Source organism: Crinia signifera, chromosome 5, assembly GCF_055691185.1.
Source record: "Crinia signifera chromosome 5, ASM5569118v1, whole genome shotgun sequence".
NCBI lineage: Eukaryota > Metazoa > Chordata > Amphibia > Anura > Myobatrachidae > Crinia > Crinia signifera.
In genome coordinates this window covers 81,492,620-81,502,611 of record NC_139221.1, presented here as the reverse complement: position 1 = coordinate 81,502,611, position 9,992 = coordinate 81,492,620, and the positions used below count along the sequence as shown (strand labels likewise).

Genomic DNA, 9,992 nt, shown 5'->3' with positions numbered 1-9,992 from the left:
CTTGGGGGGTGTATGGTAAGTGATAGGCTGGGGATTTGTAAGGTAATTGATAGGTTGGGGGGTTGTATGGTCAGAGATGAGGGGAGGGTGTATGGTCAGAGTTAGGCTAGAGGGGTGTATAGTCAGAGATAGGTAGGTTGGGGGGGTGTATGGCCAGAGATAAGTTGGGGGAGTATGGTCAGAGTTAGGGTAGGGGGGGTTGTATGGTAAGTGATAGGTTGGGTGGGTATATGGTCAGAGACAGGCTGGGGGGTGTATGGTCAGGGTAAGGCTGGGGGATGCAAGGTCAGAGTTACGCTTGGGGGTGTATGGTAAGTGATAGGCTGGGGATTTGTAAGGTAAGTGATAGGTTGGGGGGTTGTATGGTCAGAGATGAGGGGAGGGTGTATGGTCAGAGTTAGGCTAGAGGGGTGTATAGTCAGAGATAGGTAGGTTGGGGGGGTGTATGGCCAGAGATAAGTTGGGGGAGTATGGTCAGAGTTAGGGTAGGGGGGGTTGTATGGTAAGTGATAGGTTGGGTGGGTATATGGTCAGAGACAGGCTGGGGGGTGTATGGTCAGGGTAAGGCTGGGGGATGCAAGGTCAGAGTTACGCTTGGGGGGTTTATGGTCAGAGTTAGGCTGGGGGGTGAATGGTCAGAGTTAGGTTGGGGGGTGTATGGTCAAAGTTACTTCAGGGGGTGTATGGTCTTAGTTATGGGGGGGGTATATGGTCAGAGTTAGGATGGGGGGTGTAGTATAAGGGATACCCTGCAGTGGATTACTAACCTTACCCTTCTTGAAGGGAGGATGCTTCCTGTCTATCTCTGCATCGCTCCAGCGGGGACCTCCGGCTCTAGGATACCTGTCTGCTGTGCTCTCCCTGCCCCGCGGCTGGCACTGACTGCGGTGCATTCCTCCAGCAGCCGTGGACGGACCTCCCCTCCTGACATAGGCAAGGGAAGGGAGCAGACGCGCGCACAGTAAAGTACCGCGGGAGGAGCTGCGTGCGGCCGCACATGCGCACCAGCCCTCCCGCGGCCATTTTACCTTCTGTCAGCGATGAGGCTGGCCGCGGCCATATTTATTTTGGGCAAAGTGCTGTGGCCGCGGCCAGCAGTGTGAGCGGCCGCTTCATGTCTTTTATGGGACGGCCCACCGGGAAATGGCCCGGTTTCCCGGTGGGCCAATCCGCCCCTGCCCCCGGCTGTGACATTACCCAGCTGGCTGGTTTGGCCTGGGGCTGGTTCTTAAAATACGGGGGGGACCCCTAGTCATTTTGTCCCCCGTATTTTGGGAACCAGCCCCGGCCATGGAGCTTGGGGCTGGTTTAAAAAAAATCGGGGAACACCTATTTCTTGGGTTTCCTGATTTTTTTTTTATTACCAGCCCCGGTTTTTTCAGCCTGGTGCTGGTTACAGCTGTGGGGGGGGGAGACCCCACGCCGGTTTCTATAATTATTTATTTTTCTATTTTTTTAACACTGAAGCCTGCACGGATCTCACTGATCCGTGCAGGCTAAAGCCAAATACGACAGGAAAAGAAAGTGTATTTTCCTGCCGTATTTGGCATGCAATTCGCGTCCGTTTTACACCAAATAGTGGCCGTATTTTCAATACGGCCGCTTAGTAAATCAGGAATCACCATTCTTTTGAATGGTGATTTCTGTCGTATTCGATCGATGGTGTATTCATTCGTATTGTAAATACAAATACGAATGTCCCATCAATATGAATACGAACATTCGTATTTTTGGCATAGTAAATGCCAAAAATAGGTATACGCCAAAACAAGTCGTATTTTCGTTTTCAACTAATTTTTGTTAGTAAATTTCCCCCAATGTGTGTAACTATAGCAGCCTACCCATAGGCGAATCTAGGGGGTGGTCCGGGGGTGCAGCGGACCACCCATTAGCCCATTTTGTAGCTGAGGGATGTGGCTTTCCAACGAGCCCAGCCCGTGTCTCCAGGAACCGGAGATACTGCCAGGCAAAGCTGGAACGTTTTCTCTATAGGATAACATGGGACCCTCTAATTCCGACCCCCACCCAGTTCAACGGCTGCTAGTTCCCCCTTCGGCATCACTGAAGCTCGAGGTTGATCTCAGTCGAACCCAAATTGCTGGGCCTTCAATCTGATACCAGGCTGGATCCATATGGGTTAATTGGTTCCAGGGATATTGAGGTTAAACCGTTTTTTTTTTTTTCACGGGACCAAAATCATTCGAAGCCAACTCAAAAGTTCTTCAATATGATACTGGTCTCATGTGAAAGGGTCAGTTGGTTCTGAAGATATAGCTGGTTGGTTAAAGGGGGGTAGGGAGAGGGGAGTGGTTGTCTCTCCCCCTCACACCAGAAAATGCAGGGACTAGGCTGATGTATAAGGGGTCAGCCTGGGAATGTCCCTGCATGATCCTGGGACCATATTTCCCATATTCCCGGGTAAATCCCTGCATTTTCTGTGAAAGGGGAATTATTTCAAACAGCCGTGACCTGCAGTGCTCTGAATACAGCCGGACAGCCCCCTGCTCTCTGCCCAGCTGTCAATGACTGTCACCCCTGCAGCTTCCACTCCAATTCTTCTCCCCGCTTTCACCTCAGCCCGTCCCCCCCCCCTTTAATCATGTGGTGCCGGCGTCACGCACAACAACAGCGCGCACAATATTTCAAATGTCCACTCGGCTAGAGGGGACACCAGGAGGGGAGTGGGAGCGTGCTCTGAGCTGCGCTCTGCTCCTCTCCCCATAGAAGCAGCTGCACCGCTCTCCATCTCTCCCTGCAGCAGCAGAGAAGGCTCACATAAAATTTACAGTAAGTGGCACTTTTGGGAGCATTGCTTAAGGGACGCTACAAGTGGCGGTATGTGGGGGCATTACGCATAATGTGTGGCTTAATGTGTAAAGGGGCATTACGGTGTGCAGCATCATGTGTAAGGGGCATTCTGTGTGCAGCATCATGTGTAAGGGACATTATGTGTGCAGCATCATGTGTAAGGGACATTATGTGTGCAGCATCATGTGTAATGGGTACTATGGTGTGCGGCATCATGTGTAATGGGTACTATGGTGTGCGGCATCATGTGTAATGGGTACTATGGTGTGCTGCATCATGTGTAATGGGTACTATGGTGTGCGGCATCATGTCTAATGGGTACTATGGTGCCATCAAGCAAGAACCCCCTAGCAATGAGCACGTAGGTAAGCAGCACTTATGTGGCAAATATGTAATGGGCATTACGGTTTGTTATATAGTATGTAATGGGCATCATGATGTGTGGCACAAAGTGTAATTGGCATTATGGTGTGTGGCCTTATGTGTAATTGGCATTACGGCGTGTGGCTTTATGTGTAATGGGTATTACGGAGTTTGCTAAAATGTGTAAAGGGCATTACTGTGTATGGGGTCCTGTGGCAACCCAGCTGAAGGGGGTGGCTATTGTCCCCTTTAGAGCAGAATGCAAGAAAAGTCCAATGGACATTTAGAATAGGAGATAGGAAGTGGGAACTGTTTCCACATTATAGGCAGTATCGGTGACTTATTGCTTTGAACAGACAGCAGTGACACTCCACAAGAGAAAATAAGATGTAACTGTCCCCAGAACACCGGCCAGGACTGGAATACCTTAGGACAGTAATTACTAAACTCTGTACTCAAGGCACCCTAAAAGTCCAGGTATTGAGAATACCCATGCTTAAGAATAGGTGACTTAATTAGTACCCCAGTCAGTTTAATTATATGCACAAGTACAGATATCCTTAAAACCTGAACTATAAAAGGTGCGTTGATCATAGTTTGGGAATCCCTGCTGCAGATGTAAAGACAAGGCCTAGACTACCCAGCAACTAACCTACTCTATAATACCCCTTTCACATCATACAAATATCCCGGGGTGGACCCTGGGTTTTTTTTGGGGCCTTATTTGGATTCACTCTTAGAGGCAAATTCCTTCTCAAATGGACAAAACCATGTGCACTGCAGGTGGGGCAGATATAACATGTGCAGAGAGTTAGATTTGGGGGAGTTATTTTGTTTCTGTGCAGGGAAAATACTGACTGCTTTAGTTCTACACTGCAATATAGATCTCAATTTGAAGAAAAACCGCACCCAAATCTAAATCTCATTATGGTGTGTGGCCTTATGTGTAATTGGCATTACGGCATGTGGCTTTATGTGTAATGGGTATTACGGAGTTTGCTAAAATGTGTAATGGGCATTACTGTGTATGGTCTAAACTGTAATACCACACCCCTTTTTGTGATGCCATGCCTACTTCCCATGAGGCCACGCCGCTTTTTGCCACGTGGCTGCGCCGCGCAAAGGTCCCCCTTCTATTATGTCTAGATCTGGGACCAGCCATTACCATAATTCTGGATTCGCCTATGCCTATATGGGATTGGGCGTCTCCTCTTCTCCGTTTGTATGAAATAAAGTGTGGCCAAAATCGATAATCATCTGACTATACCACTCTCCAGTGGTGTGTACATAAGGAGAGAGATATGTGTGCCACGTGTGCTGTTCATCAAGGCTTGTCGGCCATTTTGTATGCTGTACACTGTATTGTCAGGACATAATTACCCATTTCCTTGTCTGCACCAAATAAGTGCTGGACTAGAAGTGTTCAGAAGAAGCCTGCTGTGTCTGTAAGGAGGATATTTATCAAAGATATGCTTACAATTGGTAATGGTAATGTATGGCGAGGGAGGTGTAATACCCTGCTAAGTGATGTATTACTTGTGACTCTGAAGTGTGGTACAACGCATTTGATTACAAGGATGATCTTTCCCAGCAGTCTTTGCAGCTGCACAAAAGGTCAGGAGCATGTCAGATGACCAGTGACGGTTGGTGATGGTTGGGGAGGACAGTGAGGATGGAGAAAAAAAGGAGCTGCGCTGCTGAGGTGCTGACTGACAAAATGGCTGTGTCAGCATTACATCATGATAGTGACTAGGACTCCTCTGTGAGAGGTGTGGAGGAGATGTCAGGAGGCTGGATGATTGTGCCCAGGATAAGACTGAACAAGACCCAGCAGTAGGAAGGTACTGGGAGAAAGTGTATTAGAGAGCACCAGAGGAAGGTGACAGTGGCCCAATATACTGTCTCCAAGATGACAGCCTGTGGTTAAGAAAGCTGACTTTAGTGAAAGATATTATTATAGTGCAGAAATACTCAGGAGCATCCAGAACTTTATTGCTGATAAAAACTAATGGAAGGTATCTTTATACATGCGGTGAGACATCACACAGACACTGTGCCATTGTCAGGCAAGATCCACTAAGATACCACTTCAATGATAGTCTCTGCACAATTACAGCTAATTATAAATGAAAAGTAGAATAAACAGACTAAAACAACGCAAGTTGGAGACTTTTGGAGACAAATACAATTGGACAGTACATTACAATATTGCTGAGTATTCTAGCCAGTCTTCTAAGAATTAACAAGGATTTAATGAAGTATCTTCACAAGGGACCAGCACCAGACAAGGGAGAACAGTAACGTCTCTTAGCCAATGGATTTTAGCCATATATTAATTTACCAAATGCAACAGCTTTGAAAGGAGTAATCTGTGCATCATTTAAGACTGGCCAGTGAAGATTCACAGGACTAGACTTTGGGGACATAGTATATAAATTTGATGAACGATAGTTATATATGTTATGTATATTTGCAGTTGTTTTTTTGCAAGATTTTGCTTATTTTCTATTCCTAGCAAAAGGTTTCTCAATTTCAGTTGTATCCTTACTATAGTAATGTAATTTTTTTAGCAACATTAGTAATTTGTTATGTAACATATTGTAAGAGGAAGACCGATTACTTTCAAGTACAGTCATTTGCTTAAAGTGTATCTTACATAAAGTCATACTTTACTGTTAGTTCCAGTGTAATAAAATAGACTACATTTTTTATTATCGGTCATATACTTTTGGGAACCACTGGCCTCTCTGCTTGGGTAGGGGAAATCCATAACCGAACAGAACAGGGGAGCAATCCACACCTCTTGATACGCTAACGATACATACTGGTGTTACAAATTTGGCGTCCGCGAACAGGATCTGCTACAGAGTCCAAATCAGGTTTCCCTTCAAGCAAAGAAAGATTTCACAGCAAGATCAACCAGTTGATCATACAGGCCAAAGATTGTACAAAGAAAGTCCAAATGTGTCTATAGCATCTTCAATTAATATGCCATACTACATTGGTGCACCATGGTTGCCAAATTATTCTGGGGATACACGTACACCAGGTACAAGTGCATTTAAGGATTTCAAGTACGAATTACAATCAATGTTCAAAATACTGACACTTAGTGATGCACAGAAAGTGGAGATCCTCATTGGGCAATTAACAGGCCTTGCCTTACGTGAAGTTAAATCATGGCCTGACAGAAACCGGAGAACCGTTGAAGATATCTTCAAAAATCTTGTCACTATTTTCAATTCACAAACTGTGTCCGAATTGAAGAAGAACTTTTTTGCAAGGAAGCAACAGCCCCAAGAGTCATTAAGAGAATTTGCTCTTAGTTTGCAGGAATTACTTCAAGAAATAAAGGACCTGGACCCTCGTGAGATCCAACGAGATGATGAAACATTATTAAATCTATTCATTGAAGGAGCTTGTGGGAAGGAAGTGCGCAGTCAGTTGCGAATGTGGAAATTTCTAAACCCAGTTTCTTCATTCTCCGAATTCAAAGAGACTGTTATGAAAATTCTGGAAGTGGATAAAACTTCTGAAATTGACAGTTTTGAAATGGCAGAATTGTCAGAGGCTAGAGGCCCCTCCGATATTAGTCACGATGGAAAACAAGATTCAACCACACTTAAAAAGTCCATCATACAACATATGCAAGTACCCTCTCATCCTGATTGGTTTGAGGTAATTGCAGAGCTTATGCAAGGACTTCAGAAGGTGTGTCAGGAATTAAAAGGCATAAAACAAGGACAAGCATCAACAAAATGTAAAAAATGGCTTTCAGATCAAAGACTGCAAAATCATTTAAGATGGGAGATCCCCAGGAATGCAGGAAGATGGCCTACCTATCAGTCTGACACTCAGGAAAGACCCTTATGTCAATGTTGTAAACAAAGTGGACATATTGAACACAGTTGTCAAGAAGCACAGAATTTAAACTCTGAAAGAACACAGAGAATAGGTTCACCTTCAGAAGCAAAAAAAACAGTGGATGCAGGTCCTAATGCAGTATTGCAGAACCAAGTTAAAGTGTTTGGTGTAACAACAGATTGTGACCTTCAGCGAGTCAGCGCAAGAAGAATTTTGGGTCAGGTCATATGGTTTAGTGTACCACGTGGTTATGGCTTTATAAAGGGAACTGGCATCAAAAAAGATGTATTTGTACATTATTCTGCAATTCAAAAGCTGAATCTTAAAAAGTACTTCAGAAGCCTGGAAAGTGGAGAAATTGTTGAATTTGAAGTAGTGAATGGAGAAAAGGGTGTCAAGGCTGTCAATGTAACTGGTCCAGGTGGTGTTCCACTGCAAAGAAGCAGATGTGCAGTAGATCCCATTCAATATAGGCACTATCCACGTCAAAGAGATTCACCATGTAACTACCAACATCACTATCAAAACAATGATGGTGGAGAAGAACCCAAAGAAGTTGAATGTGCACCAAAAGAAGGGAACACTGATCTTCAACAGCCTTACCAGAGGCATCTTTTTCCACCTTACTATCCAAGGAGACCATATGAACACAGACAAAAATATAACGATGTCCTAGAGCAGAGGGAATTGTTGGGGCAAACAGTTGAACAAAATGTAAGAAAACAGAGTGAAATGGTGCAGCAAAACCTGCAGGAAGTAGACAGATCACAAGTTCCTACAGAATTATTATGTCAGAGCAAACCAAAAATGGAGGATACTTATTCCAACGTCATCCAATCCAACCAAGCAGATTTGAGTGCTGCTGGCTGTAGGGAACAAAATGAAAGATATACCCACTCAGCCATAGCAGAGAGGTTGGGATTCCCTGAACCAAATTGCTTAGATTCTGTTAGACAAAAGTCTGAATCTATTATTTTTGAAGAATCCTATAATCTTCCAAAAGAGCCCTTAAAGTTTGCTCCCTCAGGGTATAAACCCCAGAGTCATGAGTATACTGAAATTAGCTCTAGTGAGGTAGCATTAATTATGCAGAAGGTTTGTCGAAAGCCAGGAAAGAAACAAAGGTGTCCCATATATTCAGACATTAGCTTGCGATGTAGAGTGTAATTTTTTATCTGATCTATGTATTTACCTATTGTACAAAAGTTTACCTAAAAAAGGATAATGTTAAAGAGACTATTCTTAATTGGACTTGGAAAGATTACCTACTGCATGAGGACATGCAGAATTCTAGTGGGCTAGTATGTAATACCCTGCTAAGTGATGTATTACTTGTGACTCTGAAGTGTGGTACAACGCATTTGATTACAAGGATGATCTTTCCCAGCAGTCTTTGCAGCTGCACAAAAGGTCAGGAGCATGTCAGATGACCAGTGACGGTTGGTGATGGTTGGGGAGGACAGTGAGGATGTAGAAAAAAAGGAGCTGCGCTGCTGAGGTGCTGACTGACAAAATGGCTGTGTCAGCATTACATCATGATAGTGACTAGGACTCCTCTGTGAGAGGTGTGGAGGAGATGTCAGGAGGCTGGATGATTGTGCCCAGGATAAGACTGAACAAGACCCAGCAGTAGGAAGGTACTGGGAGAAAGTGTATTAGAGAGCACCAGAGGAAGGTGACAGCCTGTGGTTAAGAAAGCTGACTTTAGTGAAAGATATTATTATAGTGCAGAAATACTCAGGAGCATCCAGAACTTTATTGCTGATAATAACTAATGGAAGGTATCTTTATACATGCGGTGAGACATCACACAGACACTGTGCCATTGTCAGGCAAGATCTACTAAGATACCACTTCAATGATAGTCTCTGCACAATTACAGCTAATTATAAATGAAAAGTAGAATAAAAAGACTAAAACAACGCAAGTTGGAGACTTTTGGAGACAAATACAATTGGACAGTACATTACAATATTGCTGAGTATTCTAGCCAGTCTTCTAAGAATTAACAAGGATTTTAATGAAGTATCTTCACAAGGGACCAGCACCAGACAAGGGAGAACAGTAACGTCTCTTAGCCAATGGATTTTAGCCATATATTAATTTACCAAATGCAACAGCTTTGAAAGGAGTGATCTGTGCATCATTTAAGACTGGCCAGTGAAGATTCACAGGACTAGACTTTGGGGACATAGTATATAAATTTGATGAACGATAGTTATATATGTTATGTATATTTGCAGTTGTTTTTTTGCAAGATGTTGCTTATTTTCTATTCCTAGCAAAAGGTTTCTCAATTTCAGTTGTATCCTTACTATAGTAATGTAATTTTTTTAGCAACATTAGTAATTTGTTATGTAACATATTGTAAGAGAAAGACCGATTACTTTCAAGTACAGTCATTTGCTTAAAGTGTATCTTACATAAAGTCATACTTTACTGTTAGTTCCAGTGTAATAAAATAGACTACATTTTTTATTATCGGTCATATACTTTTGGGAACCACTGGCCTCTCTGCTTGGGTAGGGGAAATCCATAACCGAACAGAACAGGGGAGCAATCCACACCTCTTGATACGCTAACGATACATACTGGTGTTACAGAGGCACCATACGAGGGTACTTGGTACACTATTTGAAGGTCCATGTCGACTGTTGTTGACCTAGGCACTAAAAATCATAAAAAGTCATGTCGACTTTTTGCTTGTCTCAAACTTTAGTCCATGTCAACAATAGTGCATGTAGACCTTTTCACTGTCGACCAATAGTGGTTGACCTAATGACTGTTGACCTAGTTATTGTCGACCTAATAATACACTTTTTGACAAACAGCAATGCTAATATTGCATTGTGTTTATTATTTTAGCACAAACTTGTTAGGAAGATGCAAAATATCAGTCACTGTGAACTAGGGGCCTCACTGCAGCGCTTTGTGAAGTGGCCATTTTGTTTCCTGAG

At 43.6% G+C, this 9,992-nt stretch overlaps 1 protein-coding gene across 1 annotated transcript; it reads left to right on the top strand.

Annotated features, from left to right (window-relative positions):
* Window positions 1-6,261: 6,261 nt before the first annotated feature.
* Window positions 6,262-8,400, top strand: LOC146005712 (uncharacterized). Its single transcript, XM_083145137.1, has one exon. The coding sequence runs from the start codon at window positions 6,262-6,264 to the stop codon at window positions 8,200-8,202; it is 1,941 nt and encodes a 646-aa protein (XP_083001263.1). The 3' UTR covers window positions 8,203-8,400.
* The last annotated feature ends 1,592 nt before the right edge of the window (window positions 8,401-9,992 follow it).

Coding starts and splice junctions, on each gene's coding strand:
- LOC146005712 (XM_083145137.1), top strand. CDS start 6,262: ATGTTCAAAATACTGACACTTAGTGATGCACAGAAAGTGGAGATCCTC.